Source organism: Peromyscus leucopus, chromosome 3 (assembly GCF_004664715.2).
Source record: "Peromyscus leucopus breed LL Stock chromosome 3, UCI_PerLeu_2.1, whole genome shotgun sequence".
In the NCBI taxonomy this organism is placed as follows: Eukaryota; Metazoa; Chordata; class Mammalia; order Rodentia; family Cricetidae; genus Peromyscus; species Peromyscus leucopus.
Genome location: NC_051065.1, coordinates 82,276,033 through 82,298,555, shown reverse-complemented (window position 1 = coordinate 82,298,555; position 22,523 = coordinate 82,276,033). Strand labels below are relative to the sequence as shown.

General features: G+C 37.1%; 1 protein-coding gene across 3 annotated transcripts in view; it reads right to left on the bottom strand.

Annotated features, from left to right (window-relative positions):
* Smarcad1 (SWI/SNF-related, matrix-associated actin-dependent regulator of chromatin, subfamily a, containing DEAD/H box 1) overlaps positions 1-22,523 on the bottom strand; it is a 72,682-nt gene that overhangs the window by 25,487 nt on the left and 24,672 nt on the right. For 2 of the 3 annotated variants that reach the window (XM_028880754.2, XM_028880753.2), the window contains exons 4-9: positions 20,943-21,108; positions 19,773-19,839; positions 15,540-15,634; positions 11,139-11,240; positions 9,637-9,718; positions 7,799-8,187 (exon numbers count right to left, since the gene is read on the bottom strand). In XM_028880754.2, the coding sequence (XP_028736587.1) occupies positions 7,799-8,187; positions 9,637-9,718; positions 11,139-11,240; positions 15,540-15,634; positions 19,773-19,839; positions 20,943-21,108 (901 nt within the window). The other variant, XM_028880756.2, reaches the window with a different exon arrangement.

The window sequence follows — 22,523 nt, the reverse complement described above, 5'->3', positions numbered from 1 at the left end:
GGCTTGATCACAAGCAGCACACACACAAGCTAATTATGACCAATTTAGTAATTACATAAAACTCTTTAAAACCAATTATAATATAGCACCTGTGTAAATGATTTTGTGTGAAACTTTAAAGAATGTCTTCACAAGTAAACCCTGAATTGAATTTTTCATACAGATAGCTAAAAAATCTTCACCCAGAAGAACAAAGCTAAATTATCTTGTGAGACAATGAAAAAGCTCAGAAGCCACTTGACAGCCTGCTGAGAATCAAGAAAAAACCCAGTCCAGAGCTGAAAAGAGAAAGCTCACACACACCATCTGCTAGATTAAAAACAGATCATTTTGATTCCTATCACCTTACCATATACTTCCAAGTTACAATAAGTCTTCCTTGTGGTTAGTGTTTATAAATGTAATGAGAAACACACACAACAGATATTCAGTTCTGAAATATGCTACTATTTTTGTTAAAAAAAAATGCAATTTGTAACAAAATACATTTTCTTTTTTTTGGTTTTTCAAGACAGGGTTTCTCTGTGTCGCTTTGTACCTTTCTTGGAACTCGCTTTAGAGACCAGGCTGGCCTTGAACTCACAGAGATCCGCCTGCCTCTGCCTCCTGAGTGCTGGGATTAAAGGTGTGCGCCACCACTCAGCTACAAAATACATTTTCATTTCTATATTAGAGTAAGTTGGTAGGAGACAAATTCTCTAATCTATTCTACAGTATTTTTGTTGTTAAGACAAGTCTCACAATGTATAGCGGCTGGCCTAGAACTCACTATATAGACCTTGTGACCTTTAATAGAGATCAGTCTACCTCTGGCTCCCATATCCTTTATTTTTCAAAATATGTTATTTTATGTGTATGAGTGTTTGGCTTTCATGTATGTTCCCTGCATGTATACAGTGCCCACAGAGAGCACAAGATGGCATAATATAACTTGGGACTGGAGTTACAGACAGTTGTGAGCTTCCATATGAATGCTGGGAATCAAAATGGATCTTCTAGAAGAGCAGTGAGTGTTCTTAAACATTGAGATATCTTTCCAATGCCCCAACTACATGTTTGTATATCACATTTCTACAGGGACAATATTCACAATCACTAGGTGACCCCTTGCCCTCTTGGTTCATTCAATGGGAAATTATCCATAATCAGTAGGGGAAGAGTTTCTATAAGAATTCTTCATTAAAATATGAAATTTTGAGCCGGGCGGTGGTGGCGCACGCCTTTAATCCCAGCACTCGGGAGGCAGAGGCAGGCGGATCTCCGTGAGTTCGAGGCCAGCCTGGGCTACCAAGTGAGTTCTAGGAAAGGCGCAAAGCTACACAGAGAAACCCTGTCTCGAAAAACCAAAAAAAAAAAAAATGAAATTTTAAATGGAATAAAAAGTTATAGAGAAAAACACCGTATGGGACTGACCTAGGCCCTCTGCATATATGTCACAGTTGTGTGGCTTAGTCTTCTTGTGGGACTCCTAACAGTGGGGGCAGGGGCTGTCTCTGACTCTTTTGCTAGCTTTTGGGACCCTATTCCTCATACTGGGTTGCCTTGCCCAGCCTTAATACAAGGGGAGGTGCCTAGTCTTATAGCAACTTGATATGCCATATTTAGTTGATATCTATGGGGGCCTGGCCCTTTCTGAATAGAAACAGAGGAGGATTGGAATGGTGAGGGGAGGTAGGAGAGGAAGACTGGGAGGACAGGAGGGAGGGGAAATTGCAGTTGGAATGTAAAAAGAAAAAATAATAAAAAATCATTAAAAAATAGAGGGATGAGAGGGGGATCTGTGGTTGGTGTGTAAAATGAGTAAAAAAATTAGCAAAAAATCCCCATGTCTACTGTGCAGTTTATTGTAAGTTTGCTTATGAGAGAAAACCTCCAAAACTAACTATAAATCAAGAAGGAACATAGACTGTGTGCAAAAAATAAAAGGTGCATTTTATTCAACATCTCATTAAACCAACAATTCTGATCCATAAAATTTATGTCATAAAGCTCCATAAAAATCCAAATTCTGTGCTTTTTTTAACGTAAACAAATCTCCCCTCAAATAATTTTAAGACCTGAAGCCAAGAGCTGGAGAGACAGCTCAAAGTTAAAAGTACTTGTTACTTTGTAGAGGACCCTAGTTTGGTTCTCAGCACCCATATCAGGTTTATAACTCCAGCTCCAAAGTATCCAACACCCTCTTCTGACCTCTGCAGACAATCATACACATGTACATACAAACACAGACATAAATGCATGCACATAGAGAAAAGATAAAATTTTTTTAAAGCTCAAAATAAGTAATATTCTTTTTGGTAAAGTGATATCACTTCTGTAAATTAATATTCTTTTCTGTAGTCAACTACTATTTATTATATAAATATTATGGAGGTTTGTTTGTTTTGTTCTTTAGCAAATATGACTAACTGTTAAAAGTACCTGCTATACAGAAACAGTTCCTCCCTCATATGGTTTATTAGGAAAGACAATCTAAATGTTAACAATAAAGGATCAATTTCACAGGCCTGTATCACAAGCAGACTACTAAAATCTAGAAAGTCCTTTCAGTACAGTAAGCCCAGATGTAATAAAGAACTGTTTTAACCACAAAATCAACATGTCAGAGCCTAGAAGAGCACAAGATTATTTTCAACAAGCAAGTGAGAAAGGATAGAAGGACCACTCTGATGAACACTGTAAAGCAATTGAAAATTTTTAAGTCAAAAGGTTAAGATTTCTTATTTTAAAAGAACACTGTGAAAGCTTGACCACAAGAAGCATTAAGCCTGGGAAGTTTTTTAGTTTTAACAAGTTACTGAATTTGAAGTCTTGTGGTACATGCTTATAAATCCAGCACTTGGGAGATAGAGACAGATCAAGAGTGTAAGGCCAGTTTCAACTATACATTGAGCAGAAGTCAGCATGGGCTACATGAGACCCTATACATACTTTCAATCCAGCAGTCAGAAGGCCAAAGCAAAAGGATCAAGAATTTGATGTCAAGCTAGGCCACACAGCCTTGTCTAAAAAATTAAAATAAAAGGGACTCATGAGACAGCTCACCAGTTATGAGCATTCCCTGGCTATTCTTCCAAAGGACCTAGGTTTAATTCCCAGCACCCGCAGGAGAGAGTTGGCAGGTCACAACTGGAATCAACACCCTCTCTTCTGGCCTCCATGGGCATCAGACACACATATGGTGCACAAACATACATGCAGGCAAAACACCCATACACATAATAGAATTAAGAAAAAAAAAGTTTAATTCAAATAAAAATTCAAAGGAATATTACTATGTTATTACAAATTCTATGTACTAGAAAGGTGATTGTAATTCTTGGTGTAAACTGTTTAACTCTAGTCCTGAGTATAAAAAAATAAAAAACATAACATGGTATTTATAATGCAGAAAAGTTGAACAAAAGAGCAAAAGCCAACAGTTCAAACCACTACCAGAGATTTTAAATACAAACTGAAGCAGGACAAAGTCACCCTATAAACAGGACTTTTAGTAAACCTAGGTCACAGATAAGCATAGAAAATAGAATCTTGTTTACATGGCATGAAATATATCAATGAAAACATGACAATGAAACTATCTTAAGTGGTGGGTCTCTTTGGTAGAATTTTGAATAAACTACATTTTTCATTCCTTTACACAAATAAAATCATCTTCAAAAGCAACATTCATTCAGGGAGAATAAAGAAAACAAACAATTCCTACTTACTGGATAGTTACATGCAAAAAAGACTATCAGCATGACAATGATCAGCATCTCATTAAAACCTCAAGGAGCATCCCAAGAACTTCTGTCTTTGAAAGGCAGAGTGTGTGTGTGTGTGGGGGGGGGGGGGTGGACCTCTGCACTGAGTTTGAGGCCTAGGACTGAGAAGAGAAGGGAATGGTAGACCCTGGACCTGAAGTACCTCTCTCCTGCCACAGTGTGTCACTCTTGCAAAACAAATACTTTTGAATTTTTCTAAATGGAGGAAAATTGTTTAAAGGCAAATTTCTAGTTACTTAATTCCTACTTAAGAAGCAGCTTGAGCACAGTCTTACTCATTATTACATATATCTGGCAGCAGCCTTCAAACTACTCAGAATGCATTTGTAATTTAAGTAGAAGTTTATCAAACCTGTACATACTAAAACAAAGCCCCAGGAGAGTAAGTAATCTTAGAATAATGAAGCCACTCTCTCTCAAAGAAGAAATAACCATGTCAGGGCTTGAAGTGACATGCAGACAGGCATTTTAGAGTCACACCAGGGAAAGAAAGCCAGGCACGGGGTCTGTGACTCACTAGGAGACAAAGCAGTACTGGCAGAACAAAGCACTGGCCAGGAGCTGAGCCTGCTCAGGCAATGTTCAATCACATCTATACTGAACACAACATTCATAACGGAGATACGGATCTGAAGATGGTAGGTCAACATTCATGAAGCAAGCTATTCATAAACACACATGCATTTTGAACAAAGTATATTTATTTTGAGACAGGGTCTCCTAGATTCCAATATGGCCTAAAATTTGTTCCATGGCCAAGGAGAACCTTGAACTTCTGATTCTCCTGTATCTAGACCCCAGGTGCTATGTTTATAGGTGTATGCAACTGTGTCTGATTTATTTGGTGCTGTGGATTGAACCCTGGGCTTTATGTGTGCCAGGCAAGCCTATGACAATTGAGTTATATCTCCAGCCCCCATAAATACATATTCTAATCTGCATATAAGAGTGCAAATAAAGGAGTTGGGGATTTAGCTCAGTGGTAGAGCCCTTGCCTAGCAAGGCCCTGGGTTTGGTCCTCAGCTCCAAAAAGGAAAAAAAAAAAAAAAAAAAAAAAAGACTGCAATTAAAAATACAATATGGACGTAATAGTACCCTTAACCTATTTTATACTAGGCTAGAAAAACCAAAATTCAGCAAGGAATTGGTGAACTGATGGCATCAAATGTGAACTTTGCCAATAAAAAACTCCATTTTTATCACTTTAACAATACTGACTTTTAAACTAATGCCATTTTTGACTTGCTACATTTCAAAGGCTGCTAGACTTAATGCTTTAGTTTCCTTATATGAGCATGTAAAGTATTGCTATTCTAAAACAACAAGATTTTGAGTAAAAGAGGAAAACCATAAAGGAAATCTAACATTATTGAAATCACAATACAAGGAAAAAGAAAGGAATGAACAAAGCTACAAATATAAATACTCTCAATTCACATCTTTTAAGTGACCTTTTTTTTTCTCAAATAAAATGAAGGTGATTAGAAAAATTGAAAACATTTTAACTTAAGGAGGGATAAAAATCCTCTGGAAAGAAAACTAGAGTAATATAGAAAACTATAGGACTTGGAATTATTCTGATATATTATATGCCATTATTAAGAAAATATATTATGTATTATGTAAATTAATTTACATTACATTAAATACATAAGGCTTTAAAGAAAACCCATGCTCTAGGACTTTTCAAAGTTTGGTTTCAAGTTTTCATATTCAAGTTGCATTTTTGACAAGTTTGCATCATTGAAAGATTTATTAATTTACAGTTTACCCAAACACTGTTAAACAGCCATATAATCTTTAAGACTAAACTCCAACAATCATTTTAGGGATTGAAGGGTTTAAGGCTATCTTAAATTTGTAATATTTGTAAATTCAGTAAGTTTTGTGTAACGCAATTAAAACTTCTACTGCCATAGTAATTTCTGAGTACAGCAGGTATCAAAAAAAAAAAAAAGTTGGGGGGAATAAGCATTTTTGCTATTGTGTAACAGTGGATATATTATCACATATTACCAATAAAAAGGAACAGAGTAAATTACATAGCGTCTATAGAAATGTGCATAATATTAACTTTTTGACTGATAATTTTACTGATATAAATTACTTTATAGTCACATTCAAAATGCTGGTCCTGGAAAGTAGAAGCTAAAAGCTCTAAGGAAATTAAGAATTTAGGCTTAGACATTTATTTATCTAATTACTAATTTGCAAAAGCTTATGTGTATACTTTGTTCAGGATAACAAAACACTGTACTCAGTGAACTGAAGTAAACTGTCTACTTTTCAGTTACTTTTTCACTATTTCATAAAGTGTTCAACATTAAGATGGGTTGACTGAACAAACAATATAGTCTTTATGTTCCATTTCTTGAAGGTAAAAGAAGTCAAGAGACTTGAGTAAGTAGTGCATAATCTCCAAATTCATGTCAAGACTGATATAAACTCTGCCAATTAATTAAGGAAATATGTCTTTTCCATGTTAAGTTGCTAATCTTTTTTTAAGCATCTGGCACATATACTTTTGTAAAACTGTATAATCTGCTTTTATTATAAGCTATCTGGGCAAGTAGTTACAGTGACTACACAAACTATTACAGATAACTGCATCCCTTATTAAATAAATTAGAATCCTAACAAGCCTGAGCAATCCAACTCCATAACAACACAGGAGACTATTAAAGATTAAAAGAAAAATAAAAAGGGAAAAAAGAAGAACGAGAAAGCCCTTCAGCAAATACCTCAACAAATAATCACTCAGGCAAAGCCAAACAAGTTTTGAAAGGGATCTGCTTTGACAGATGTTCTCTGTAAAAGCAAACGCTCAGGGCAAAACGAAAGGGTTGTCTGTGTGTGTGTGTGTGTGTGTGTGTGTGTGTGTGTGTGTGTGTGTGTGTGTGTGTTTAAAGTTGTACTGGACTAATATTTTTCTATATGCTGAAATACTTTAATTTAAAAAACAAAAGGCTTTTTTAAAACTGCTGTGCAGAAACCTCCCTGATCAGCATCTCAAGGCCGAGGTCACTCATGCTCATTTAGATTTGTTACAGGTACACATTATTCACAAATGCATGCATCTCCACTCCACAGCACAATGACTACAACTCTGAAACCTCCACAAAGCAGCCTCATCTCTCAGTCATAAACAACCGTCCATATTGCATTGCTTGGAGGGCCTATACAAACTCACGAATAAAGCCCCACATTTTCATAAAAGTTGAAGTAAAATCTAAAACACAAAAGAGTATAGGAGTAAGATTTGAGAACTGGTGAGATTCATAAAACTCAAAAAACAGGTATTTTAGATAAAACTCGTTCACAGGAAGTCAAACACCACAAAATGATCATGCAAAGTGTACTCACCAGAACTCATCACGCCCTTCTTTCACCTACACTTGAATTCTATGCTTCCACAACTTTGCTATTTTTCCAATTAAAAATGCTGTAACCTGTTATACTCCATCAAAAGGCCACGTTGTTTAACCAGAAGAAACACGTTAGAAACTGAGCTGACACATTTAGAAGAAAAAGAAAATAAACAACTGCTTCTCTGTGGGAAGCACAAAGCACTTAGGCCGGCATGTGGGCCATGGAACGCCTCTGGCCGCTGCTACTGCTCTTCACGCGTTGTAGTCAAAGTCTGCCACATTCTTGCCTTCTGCATGGTTGGTGTCTCAGCAGTAACAGATCAGAACTGGCTAGCAAACAACTCCTTCCTGAAAGTAAGCTCCAATTTCTTCTTCTGCAGTGAAATGAACCAAGTTTCTATGCAAAAGGATGAGTGACAGCATTCCCAGCCAATCAGCTTGGGTTTTTTCAGGAAAATCACCCCTTAATTCATTCAAAATTAGGTCATATGACACTATTTGAAATACTATTGGCTTACAATGAAAGTAATGTTTGACTCTCCACAGGATAAGGCCACCCATCTATGCTTCCCTGAGCTGAAGACAATCTGACTATAAACGGTACTGTAAATTAAACACACACACACACACACACACACAAACACACACACATACACGCCTTACCAGAGTTTCCCAACTATTAAAGGGCCGGAGTTCTGTTATTCTCTGAGCCTTTTTCTGAGAACACTGAGGAATTAAAGTCAGTTCAGCAATTGAAGCATCTTGAAGGAAGTGGAGAATTTTGCCTTTATAGCCATCCTCCATCACTTCTTCACCACTGCTGTAGTCCTCATCCAGTGAGCTCCCGACATCAGAACCTGAATCGTACTCAGAGTCTTCTGTGGCTTTCTTAGGATTAAATGCATTTTTCTTACGTTTCTTGTTAAATCCATTTTGTGGTTTCATAGAAATTTTCTGTTTCATTTTTGTTTTAGCTACATTTTTAGAATAATTTTGATTCTTTGCAACTTCTTTTCCATTTGTAACCTCACTTTGTGAAGCAGACTGCATATCTGTGTACAAAACATAAAAATTGTAACTAACTTAGGAATACATAAATAAAATATAAAGCGTAAGACTTCAAATAAGGTTACATTACATTTTCCTTGTGAACACTGAAGAATTCAACCACAACTTACTCTCAAATCTTGACATATATTGGAACAATATAAAACAGAATGTGGAGTCGTCACCAATAAGCTAGAAAGACTTATTTCAAAAGGAGGTGATAACTCCTTTTTAAACATCAATCTACTTTCTATCCAAGGTCCTAGGATACAGATGACAGCTGCTGTATATGCACAACTACCCAAACAGCATCCAGGAGGCCAGGCCTCACTGCACCCTGAGGGAAGCAGAACAGTGTCACTATGCCTACTAATTCAAGTTTACCATCATTTAAACATTATTTAAATATATTACTTCAAAGTGCCACAACTCTGTATTTCCCTGAATTCTAAGCTTGATGGTAATGATTTAAGTAGTTCTTCTGACAATATTTTCATAAGAAAAAGGCACTAATGAATCTATAAATGCATACCATTCGCCCTGGCCTTCTGTATCCTTGGGTTCCAAATTTATGGATCCAACACGTCATATAAAAATACATTAGAAAAAAAACTTGGAACTAATTTGAACATGCATAAATTTTTTCATCATTATTCTGTACATAAGATAAAAATAACTTGCACAGCATTTATGTCATATCAGGTGTTGTAAACAATCTTAAGATGATTTGAAGCATATGGAAATATGCATAGGTCAGATGTAAACATCATGCTACTTTACATAAGAGAATTGAGTGTCTTGAGTGCCGGTTGATTTCTGGTATCAGTATAGGTCCTGAACAAACCCCACAGATAATAAGAGGTGGTTATTTATAATTTTTATTGTCTATTTATTCAAAGAGCTTCCAGAGTTTTGTTATTATATGTTCATGCTTTTGTCCATGTAAAAACATAATTAAATGAATTAAAACAGAAATCAAGGTCCCTGTGCTAGACTTTAGAAGTCATCTTTACAATTATGAAATGTTGACTTGGTTTGATTCTTGGGTAGAAACATCACTAAATACATACAACCTAACTTTGTGTCACCACCTGTCTCCTCCACCACGTTCTGTAGTTCACAGCTCCATATGGATTAAGAGACTGTTCCTCTAGGGTGATAACACTCTTGAGTTCTTAAGGCCAGTGCTTTTCAAATTCATGCAAGTGCAGGCTAATATGTAATCAACTGCAAAATCCATCTTGACAGATGTCAAAATGTAAACAACTCAACACAACTTAAAGGCTGCCTTAAGAATCAGGAAAGATTATATAAGAAGGAGTCATGTATTATTTTGACTTTTATTATAGTGAACATCATTACTCCCAGCATCACTTGCAAGTCAGTATCTGAAAGGCTCTTCCACAGTAAGACACAGGGCTGAGGGAGGTATGCACACTGCCAATTATGATTACCTTGATCTTCTGCAAACACTTTGAGAGACTCCAAGGCTTCTGTATACATCCATTCATGCTCCTTGAGCACTTCTCTGAGTTCCTGAAATTAAGTTATGTATTTTTCTGTTAAAAATGTGAAATTAGCAATATAGAAAAATGTTTATGCTCTTTTAAATTGCAATCACTGAAAAAAATAAAGAATTCATATCACTATCACTATCTTTTTTTGTTTATTATTTTTTGTCTTTTTGAGACAGGGACTCACTCTGTAGCAATGATTGTCCTGGAACTCTCTATGTAGACCAGGCTGGCCTTGAACTCACTGAGATCCATTATCAGCTTCTGCCTCCTGAGTGCTGGGATTAAAGGTGTGCACCACCTTGCCCAGCACTGTCATTGTTTTAGTGCTACTCTATAAATTATTTGTCTAATTTCACTTTCAGAAATACAGACTTTAAAAGGGATGAAAGTGTGATTTTTTTTCTAATTTCTAGCTCTCTTTAAAGTATTTTAAACACTAGAGAACAAAAATCCATTTAAGTAACTACAACAGGTATTTCATTCTCAGCTAGGCATTTATAAACTGCCAACTTCAGCCTTTGTTTTTGCTACGTTTTGTTGTTTCTTTGGGACCGGGATTATGTAGCCAGAAATGGCCTTGAACTCCTCATCTTCCTGCCTATAGATTATAAATTATTTCACTACTACACTGGTAAAAAAATATGTAATTCATTTTTTTCTGTAAGACAGGATCTCATGTAGTCCAGGCTGGCCTCTAACTTGTTATGTAACCAAAGATGTCCTTGAAGTTCAGATTCTCCTACCTCACCTACCTAGTGCTTGGATAACAAGCATACATCAGCATACACAGTATGTTTCTGGGGATGGAGCCTAGTCTCTGTGTATATATGGCAAGTGTGCTCTACCATCTGTGTTATATCCCCAGCTGGAAAACACACATAAAGAACAAGCATATCAAGACTATATTCAGTTCACCAGAATTCAGATGGATTGCCTGAGCACAAAATGGAACTCATCCACAACACTATAAAGATTTTCCAAATGTTAAACGAGTATGTGCTTCAATATGTAGTAATGCGATAGTGCAGAGGCCTCTTTAAAGCACTGGCATGCTTGACATGAGACATGAGTGACACTGAACATTTTCATATTAACTAGGGAGGAGAAGGACCTTTATGCAACATGAAGACACTGAAATCATTATGGCAATTTAAAAAAAACTTAGGAAAAATTTCAAGAGTGAGAACATCATGGGAGCAGTTAGGACAGCCCTTTAAACTTAAGGGTTCACAATTTTACTACAGGTATGTTTATTATGATTTCATTTATAATGTTGACACCACAGTTAGTAAACAATAAATAATTAAGGTATTTAGCAGGTAGTTTAAAATATTTATATAATACTAATCAGAATTTAGACATGGTTTAACTCAAACACTATTTCATAATACAAACATATAGCACACATTAAATTTTTGAACACTTCTACCCTTTCTTACCTGTTTATCAAAGTTTGGAAATTCCTTTTGCAATTTCAATACAATACTTTCCTGCTTCTCCCAGCTGCTGCTAGCTTCTGCAGACTCATTTGATTCTTCTCCCTATGGGGTAAGTGGTGGGGGGAAAGGAAAACAGACAAGATCAAGTCTTCCCCACTCTCCTTTATCTGTATTATCTAGCAGTTGAGCTGCTACAGTTCTCTTTCAATAGCCAAAGAAAAAATATCTACTTGTGATTGCTACTCACAGAGGGACAATATGACACTCTATAAAGACAGGTTTAAGTCAAGTCCTATGTGGGGGCATAAAACCTGTGGGAATGTTCATACCTCACCCGGAAAGGCCAGGGTTGGGTCGCCAACAATGTAAAAACAAACTGTAAGCAAACCGGCAATAGGAAGAATAAAACTGCATGCATTTCATAACAAAGTGGTGCGGTGGGGTGGAATATAGTGAGCGTCACAGGCTACAAGCCACTACTCAGAAGCATTAGAAGAATAGGATTTTGAGCAGGGGAACAATAGTATTTGGAGGAAATATTCCAAAATCCTCAGAAATTTAAACAACTTCACTTAGCATTAGTGACCCTAAACATACTCATATTATCTGGGAAACAAAACAAAGTTGATGAAACATTAAAGAACTGAAACATTGCATTCAGTGAAGGTGCTGAAATCTCTAAGCACTTTAAAAATTACAGATGAGGGGTGGAAGGATAGCTCAGCTGTTAAAAGGCTAGGCTCACAATCAAAAATTACAGATGAGACATAAACAGCCAACAGACAGGGCAAAATAAACAGGTGTTTTCCACAACACATTCCGAAACCTCAGTCATCCCAGAGGGTATGTGTTCACGTGGGTACAAGTGTGTGTAGGTGTAATGTTCTTGTGCATGTAGAGGCCATGGGTTGATAACAGTGTTCTTAAGCACCCTACACTTTTGCTCACACAGGTACTCCCAGTGAATCTGGAACTCACCAATTGGCTTGACTGGCTGGACACCAAGCTCCAAAGATTAGCCCGTTTCTGATCCCTGCTACTGGGCTTATACAGACACACCGCTGCACACAGCTTTTTATGTGGCTGCTAGGGATCAAAAGTCAGGTTCCATGCTTTCAGGGTAAGCATTAGTGCTGTACCAACTTAAGTCATTTTCTCAGACCCTCTTTGTACATCTGTTTAAAAAGACTTGCCATTAGATCAGGCATGGTGGCACAATGCCTTTAATCCTAGCACTTGGAAGGGAGAGACAGTCAGATCTGTGCGTTCAAGGCAAGCCTGGTCTATGGAGGGAGTTTCTGGACAGTCGGGGCTACATAGAAAAACCCTGCCTATGAAAACCAAAAACTAATAAATTGTATTACTTTTATTTATTTGTGTGTAGTGTGTCTGCTACATGTGTGTGATTGCCTGTGGAAGTCAGGAAAAAGGTGGCAGATCCTTAGGAACTGGAATTAAAGGCAGTTGAGAGTCACCCAACATGGATGCTGGGAACCAAACTTGCTATAAACCACTGAACCACCTCTTGAGACGGGGTTTTGTGTAGCATAGGTTGGCCTTGGACTTGCTATATAGCCAGGATGATCTTAAACTCCTGATTATCCTGTCTCTACCTCCCAAATGCTATGGGAATAGAGGTTCTAGCTGCCACAATTCTGTTTATTCCTGTTTTGTCTTAAAAACATTTCAAATGCCTATCAATGAAGAATAGAAAAGCAAACTATGGGGGGTGGGGTGACATACCCATCAAATAGAAAACTTAATTCCAGCACTAAGAAGGCTGAGGCATAAGGATTAACATGAGTTCAAGGTGAGCCCAGACTGACTACAGTGTCTTTCAAGACTTTCAAGAAATAAACAAACAAAAAATATATGCTACAGCTTGGATAAACCTTCAAAGAGGATATAATGGTTGTATTATTATATTTATAAAATACCCAGAATATGTAAATCCAGAGGAGGAAAAGGCAGACTGATGATTGCCATGGACCAGGAAAATGAAGAAAACAAGGAGACCCTCATTTTGTGTTCAGCCTGCCATCATGGAATGATGAAACATTTGGAACTAGACAAGCATGGTCACAGTGCCCACCACTGGGAATGTTCTAAATGTACTAAACTGCTCATGCTAAAATGGTAATTTTATGCTATGTCAATTTCTCTTCAACAAAATATGGAGCTGGAGTGAATGCAAGCTTAACACGTGCAAGGCTTCGATCATAACTCCAAGACCAAATAACAGCCATGAAAGCACCTCCAAAACCAGGTATCTGGAAAACAGTTTTTCGAATGAAATATATGATAGCACAAATGAAACACTCAGCATTCAGGGGCTGCTGTGCCTATCATTTTTTATTCCTTTAGGATTCCATTCTTCTCTCAGCTATAGTAGTCACCGTTTGTCTCGAAAAACCAAAAAAGAAATAAAAAAGAAAAGTACCCAAGGTTCAATGGTTACACTGGTGCACAGAAGCCATACGTGGCGTCTGAACCCAAATCTGTCTCAGTGGAACTAGAAGTTATGATTTAATCCTAGGATTCCAGCACCAGAATACATAGCTACAGAACAAATTTACCAATGGCAGAAATCACACATTAGGCCATGTAGACCAAAGTATGGACCACTGTGAGGAAATACCAAATTAAAGTGCCAAGAATTGCCCTTCTCACTCAAACCATGATCACAATCACGTTCCTGAGGGAACTGCAGAAAACAAAATGATCATCTCAGCCCAATGTAATACACTTCCTTGGCTCACCGCAAAAGTGGATGGGTTTTGGAGAATTTGTTCAGAGCAACATAAATAAATCAGATGATGATTCCAATTGCAGCTACTATTCCAAATTTGAGGTTGTAACTGAAACTTGTCTTAGCCTCCCAAGTACTGGAATTACAGACACTTTCTATACACAGCATTTTTTTTTTAAAACTACACAGTGGTCCCATACTTCATGACTCAGGACTTATGTATGCTTTCTGCTGCTGATAAGTGTGTGCTCTAGCTATGTATTTTGGTGGTATGAGGACTTGAACTCAGGGCCATGAGCAGGGTAACAAACATTCTACAACTGGTCTCAGTTTCATTTATTATGCCTTGTCCTTACTGACATTTTTCTCTTGCAATGCCTTTTATTTATTTTTAGATGGAGTCTCACATAGTCCAAGTTAGTATTGGACTCAATATGTAAATGAGGATGACCTTGAACTTCAGTCATCCTGCCTCTCCTTCTGAGTACTGGAATTACAGGCCTACATCTCCACATCTAGTTTTATGTAGCCGTGGGGATCAAACTCAAGTGTTTCATGCTGGTGGGCAAGCACTCTAACAACTCTACAACCCCAACTGCAACAGTCTTCTTCAGGGCTATTTTATAGCAGGTGTTTACCACTGGATGGCTCTAATAATTATGCAAATAAATGCTTTACAAGCCATGTTTTTAGGTTTCTACTGTCTTTATTTAGTCCGTTGGCCTACTGAGGATAGGACTGAGTTTAGATTTTTAGGGTTGCCCAGATCCATGCTCTAACCCTAACAACACGCCTAACAGTTCTTCAACCAGTATTTACAGCAATATGTGTAGTAGTTTATGACCACATAAAGGAAACAAACAACTTTAAACACGGTTTAAGAACATTGGCTTGATTACTAGAACCATCTAGTAGCATGGCAAAAAGAACTACTATGAATGACACAGAATCTGCAAAAGAGAAGACTGACAGCTGAGCAGTGGAGGCACACGCCTTTAATCCCAGCACACAGGAGGCAGAAGCAAGTTGATCTCTATGAGTTTAAGGCTAGCCTGGGTTACAGAGCGAGTTCCAGGACAGCCAGGACTACACAGAGAAAAACCCTGTCTTGAAAAAACAAACAAACAAAAAACCAAAAAAAAAAAAAAAAAAAACCCAAACAAACAAACAAAAAACCCCAAAAAGACTGATTTACTTAGGTAGACATTCAGGTCTGATACCCACACACTCAGCATAGTCCTTTTTTTAAAATAATTAATTAATTAATTTACTTATTTACTTATTTATTTATTTGTTTGTTTATTTATTTATTTTTGAGCTGAGGATCGAACCCAGGGCCTTGCGCTTGCTAGGCAAGCGCTCTACCACTGAGCTAAATCTCCAACCCTATTTATTTATTTTTATTTGATGTGAATGGTGAGTTTTTCCACCTGCATGTAAGCATCACGTGCATGCAGTTACAGTGCTTATGAAGGCCAGAAGAGGGCGTTGGGCTCCCTGAGACGGGAGTTACAGAGGGCTGTGAACCCCCTATTTAGAACTGAATCCAGGTCCTCTGGCTAAGCAGCTTGTGTTCCTAACTACTGAGCCACCTCAGTAGCCCTACACTCAACATACTCTAATTCTCATACAACAATTCAAATGCAACTTACACGATCCACTCGAGGCTTTTTTAAAGACTGATCATCATCATCCTCCTCATATGCCTCAGAAGAAGAAGATAATTTTCTTTTTCTGGGTCCACCACCTTTTAAAAGAGAAACACACTCAGATTTTAAACAGAAATAACAAGAATCAATTCAAACAAAAAAGTATTATATCAATATAGCTGTCTTGACAGAGGGACTATGATTCTTCTACAGTTACATGAGTAGATTAAAGGAAAAGTAAAGACTCTCTGCAATCTTTTTAAAGGGAAGTCATTGCTACACTTCATTTATAAAATATTACATTACTGGTGTTAAAAAATTTCTTTCTTTTGTCCAACAAGTAATTCTACAAAATAATATTGAGACTATGGGTTCTAGAAGTGAAAATGATTGCTCATCAAGCTTAAGCTATCAGAACAGCATCAGTGATACCAGTAAATACGCACCTACTGCATATTAGGCTATTGCAAGGCCTTGTATAAACTATTTTTCACTTATTTTCCATAACAAACCTACAAAAGGGTCATATTTTTATTTCACAAATCAAAAGGAATGAAGACACATGTTTTTAACCTGCAGTCAAATACACTTACTCAAAGCGAGTACATACACAGCAGCTTTGGAGTTCTAAGCTGAAAACTTTCCAATATGATGGCTCCAACAGAAAACTGATTCCTGGTTTTTTATAGACTAACAATCAGGTTAGTATGAATACTTAATGTGTCCTCCTGGTTTACTTCATAATATATCTCCTTCTGCACATACAACTGATTTTCAGCATCTCCTTTTAAAAGGAAAAAGTAAATCCACCTCATCATCACACATAGTTGGTGGACTTATGTAAGTACTGCCAGTAATATTTTACTCATAAAAAAGCTTCAAGCTGGGAGGTGGTGGGACATGCCTTTAATCCAAGCACTGAGAGGCAGAGCCAGGTGGATCTCTGTGGGCTTGAGGCCAGCCTGGTCTACAGAGTAAGTTCCAGGACAGGTACCAAAACTACACAGAGAAACCCTGTCTCAAAAAAAAAAAAAAAAAAAAAAAATAAAAAAAATAAAAAAAAAGCTTCAATATAGACAGTTTCTGTTATGTAACATACATATGCTTAATTTTTACCTAAATAGAGACATAACTCGAGTCTTCTCTCTGATAACATCAATAAAATCTTATTTTTTAGTCTCATAAAGTTGAAAGTAGAGATATAGACATACTTTTAAATTCAGTATATCAAGGTTAGAGAGATCTTTCAGTGGTTAAGATCACTGCTACTCTTTCAGAGGGCCTGGCTTCAACTCTCATCACTCACAAGATTGCTCACAGCACCTGTAACTCCAGTTCCAGGGGATCCAGTGCCCTCTTCTGGCTCCTGGATACCAGGTACACAAGTGGTACATAGACATACATGCAAGCAAAACACTCATACATAAAAACTAAATCAAACTTTAAAAAAAATTACAAACAAACCTCACTCAGTATGCACAACTGAAAAATTTCAAGCTTAAAAAACACCTTCTTGTTTATTACCCAAGGGTGATACTATCTATAGGCTGTTCAAAGTTATGATTGGTATAACTATCTAAGATTACTCACAGATATTTGAAAAGCCTTTTGTTAGAAAAACATCTCAAAATATCCAAAATAACGCTGTGTCTTAACGACAGGTGGTATACTGAAGATCAGCTCATCTTTAGCTTAGATAAGCTGTCATTCTACACAGCACCTCAAAGTGCATTCTACTAAAAATGAAGATGTCTAATATGACTGCCTTGTTAATCCCAAGAATTAGAAAAGAACGTTAGTTAAAGAACAAGAAAGTCCTAATTTCTTGTTTCCGTGTAATTTGCCACTTAGCACTTAAGTGACATATAAGAAGCAGGCAGGGCTGGAGAGATGGCTCAGAGGTTAAGAATACTGGCTACTCTTCCAAAGGTCCTGAGTTCAATTCCCAGCACCCACATGGTGGCTCACAACCACCTATAATGAGACCTGGTGCCCTCTTCTGGCATGCAGGCATACATGCAGGCAGAACACTGTATTACATAATAAATAAATAATAAATAAATAAGAAGAAGAAGAAGAAGAAGAAGAAGAAAGAAAGAAGAAGAAGAAGAAGAAGAAGAAGAAGAAGAAGAAGAAGAAGGAAGAAGAAGAAGAAGAAGAAGAAGAAGAAGAAGAAGAAGGCAAAGATAGAAGAAATAAACCCAGATGGTTAAGGTTCACTTCACCAGGCAGGGGTGGTTATCTGTTTTATTTTGTTTTTTATAAATCTGAAGTACCTAAAATAGCAGGTGCTACCTATTAGTTGAATAGTAATGATAATAATACTTGTTAAATTAATACATCAATTGAGATGTTATTTAAGACAAAAAGAAAAAGATGTGTTTACAACTGAATGGTTATTCTACTTTTCAGTAGAAAGATTAAAGAACAATCTAAAAGCAAAAAAGAAAATGTCTGAAATTTCCAAAGTCATCATGCAACTGATGTATTAACTGAGCCCATTTTGGGAACTTCTGAAATAATGAAGACAGTCAACCTGCTCCTGTAGCGTTTCTCTATCTAGATGGCACTAAGAGCTGTAACATGGACCAGTCATCACAATGACTTAGCATCTGCTGCTTCATCACTTCTTCACAACCAATGAGTTTGACACTAGTATTTATACCCTTCACTGCAAAGGAGTACAAGACTCAGAAGAGTTGGGCAGGACTGCCCCAGGCCACCTAAGAAGGGGTTACAGAAATATCCTCAATATTCTATGCAGATGGCACGCACATAATACTGTTCCCTTGTCAAAACTGGAGGAAATGAAAGGTATGTAAGTTTTTAATGGGGAGGAAATGGCATCACACTTAGAATCCTCTCCAGCCAATCCAGTGAGGGGATAGAAAATGAGGTAGACAACCTGCTGAAAGTGATGACAGAGTCCATGGGAACATACTATGTTTTTTCAGGAACTTTTTGGTTATGTATTTTGAGTTTAAAATTTTTTTAATTTTTTGCCGGGCAATGGTGGCACACGCCTTTAATTCCAGCACTCGGGAGGTAGAGCCAGGCAGATCTTTGTGAGTTCGAGGCCAGCCTGGGTTACCGAGTGAGTTCCAGGAAAGGCACAAAGCTACACAGAGAGACCCTGTCTCGAAAAACCAAAAAAAAAATTTTTTTTAATTTTTTAATAGAAAAATCCACTCAGGAAAATGAGCATTCATTATTGAAATCATAAACTCGTATAAATTTTAGTAAAAGTAATATAGAAGTGCATATAAATGTACATACATTTTGATTAAGCAACACGGTGAGAAGTTTAGCCTAGAGGAATAACCTAGGATTTATGTAAGAGATTTACTTTATTAGTATAATAAGTAATGGATATAATGCCTACAGGAAATCCTATAAGGAATCACAAAGTAGTACCATAAAGTCCTTTTTAAAATTAGAAAAACTCAGATGAACCGAGATGCTATTTGTGATAAAGAAAATCATGTTATATAAATGTAAGCTAATAGTTTTACGTTTTGTAATCTAATGTGTTTTGTGTGGGGTGGAAAAGATACACCTGTAATTTTAGCCCTTTGGGAGCTGAGGCAGAAGACTGAAAGTTCAAAGCTAACCTAGGGAACAAAGTAAAGTCTTATCTCAAAACACAATCACTCACAAAAGTAAAAGTTAACAGTGGTTAATAGAGTATAAGAGTTTACTTTTATCAATTTATATGCTTTTTTAGTAAGTTTACAGGTCCTCTGTAGATAGATACATAGCCATATACACAGATAGATAGATGATAGATATGCATAAGTTAAAGGAAAATCAAAACTGCTAAACAACTGAAGATGTTTTCTGTGGTAAGCTCCTTCAAATCCATTTGGTTTTCTATCAGAAGCCTGAAACAGCAAAAATATTTACACAAGAAAGAATGCTGATTACCAGTTAGTTTTTCACAAGACATTAATTATGATCTTACTGACTCAAGTTTATAGACCTATAAACAAAATCACCATGCAATCAGAAAAGAGAGTTGAGTAAACATGATTTTCAAAATTTGAATTAATAGAATTGAATCTACAGAAAACAAGCAAAATCACCAAACAGCTGTGTGATATCCATCACTACCTAACCTTCCTAAGCTGGTTTCTTCTACCAGAAACGGAAGCTACTGATACCTCACAAAGTTGGTGGTAAACGTTAAGCAAGCATTAAGAGATGGTATCTATGATAACAAGGCTAAAGAAAGCATACCTGCATCACCAAACATCAGCAAGGCAGCAGCAATGGCTCCATCCATAGTGCTTGTTGATTCAATCAACTAACAAGGAAAAAAGACAGATGTTTACAAATGAACCCCTAAAAGAACTATTTCACAAAGATCTCAGTATCAAACAAATAGAACAAATATAGGAAACATCATCTAGGCAGGGGCATTGATCAGTGTCTAAGCCTGTAGTAAATTTTCATTTTGAGGGCTTACACTTATTACTGAAAATTCAAACATAAAAACATAAGATATCTTCAAAAAAAAAAAAAAGGCACAAATCCACTCCTATCTATTTGCTTTTCATTATCATGTAACCCATGAGGGGTATAGCGTCACACAGACTCTGTACCCACCAGCCTCTAGGGGAAGGTTGCTTAGGAATATGGCATGAACTGTGCCACTGGTTTACCTCCAGGAGTCACCATGTTGTTTTTTGCTTTACACACATAAGCACATCTCTAGCCTAAGTAGAATTCAGTTTCATCTCCAGCACAACCACCTTCCATTTTGAGAAAAGCTGTTTGTTCTCTTTGGTTCTGAGGACCAGCAAAATGGCCTTGCAGCACCGCCTTCCAGACTATTTGCCTTTTAGAGGTCCTGTTCCCAGCAGGCCTCACAAGGTGCCAAGATAAATGTCTATGTGTTACAAATACAGTATCGAATTCAGGAGACGTTTTATTTATTTTTTTTTTAAATCATTACAGCAGCAAATAACTGCCATAAAAGGTATAAACCTGCGTAAACTAAATAGATGAGTGAGCACAAGCACACCATTTGCCACACAAACTGCATGACCTGAGTTGGTTCCACAGATCAAGGAGAGAACTGACTCAGACAACTTGTGCTCTGACCTGTACAGGTATGCAGTGGCGTGTGTGTATGTCACATGCACCATACACAGCGGTTAAGAGCAGCTGCTACTTTTGCAGAGTACTCAGGTTCAATTCCCAGCACTCACATGACAGCTTACAATGGTCTGTGAATCCAGTTCAGGGGGATCTGGCACCCTCTTCTGGTCTCCACTAGTACCAGGCATGTAAGCAGTGTACATGCACACATGCAAGCGAGCATGCATACACATAAATTGAAAAAAAAAAAAGTCTTTAAAAAAATAACTAAAATGATGTACGAATTTTTAAAAAGGTATAAATAACCTTTAGGAGATCATTGTCACTTCTTTGTGGAAAAAGTTCCTTCAACGTCTGAAGCTTAGCATCTTTAAGATCTTCCAATTCTGAAAGGTCTTCCAGTTCTGAAATGTCATTTCTTTGTGTAACAGAAGGAGGGTCATGGGACTCTTCATCTTCAGATGGCTCTGAACTACAAATATTATCACACAGGAAAACACTCTTAATGTATCCCACTAATGCTATCATGCTGTCTATATGCAAACACATGACATAAAGAACATTTATAAGAATATTAAATGTAACCAATATTTGTCAAAGGAAAATAACTTTTATCATCTTAACACTGTCAGGTATACAATCTATATTATAAATACAAGAACACATTGAAAAAGTTCTCAGAAAGAAAACTCCCTGTCTCTCACTGATATATCTATACACATTTACCAATTTCCCACCTTCTCCTTCCTAAACTTCTGTTCACCATGCTGGATGATGCTAAGTATGTGCTCCTGGGGCAGTATGAAACCTACATTCACACAAAAATAGAAAATTTTTCTGTAAATAGCTAGGTTAACAGGATTGTAGTGATAAAATCAAAGAGGTACTATTGGCTATCAGGAACAAAACATCTCAGCAAACAAAGGATTTATTACACAAGGGGGTTTATTCTATATATAACAACCAGTTTTAGTCCTGTTCCACTCTGTTATGCTCGACATCTAGAGCAAACTTCCCTCACTTAGCCCCAAGCGAATCTCATTGTCCACTATTGGTTTTCTAAGACTAGAACACACACATGCACTCTCTCTGTGTCTCTCCTTCACCTTTACTTTTTATTTTTCTCCCCTCTTCTTTTCAGATAGAGTATGATGGTATTAATTATCAACTTGACAAAATCTAGAATCACCTGATAGATGGGCCTCTGGGGATATCTGTGAAGGATTATCTTGGTCATGTTAACTAATATGAGAAGACCCACGTTAATAACAGGCTGGATCATTTCCTGTGCAAGGGATTCTAGACTGTGTAATAAGAAAGCAAGCTGAGCACAAGTAAGCACAAATTCCTATTCAGAATATTTTATCACAGCAACAGGAAAAGAAAGGAAGACACAAGGTCTCATCTAGCCTAAGCTGGCCTTAAATTTGCTGTGTAACTAAAGATGGCCTCGAATTCCTGAGTCTTGTGCCCCGCAACTCCCAAGTCCTGAGATTACAGATTTGTACCACCACATGCTGTGGCTTCCCCTTCTCTTACTTCCCCAGTCTGAGAACCTAAGTCATTGTGTTTGAAGGACAATGTCATAACCCTCTAACTCACACAACAGCGAAGAAAGAACATGGGTCAATAAATTTTAAAATACCACCCACTCCCTACTAAAACGAACAATAGCCATGGTTCATTCTAAGTTCAGGCCTGAAGTAGGGACAAGTCCAAGCTGAAACTCTTGTGCCAGAAGGAAATGACACCCAAAATGATAATCTTACCAGATACAGCAGCTAATTTGAAAGGGTCATCATCTAACTAAACAATTATGCTCATCAAGATGAGTAATGATTATAAGCCATTGAATAAATAAGCATCTAAGACTCTATATTGACATTT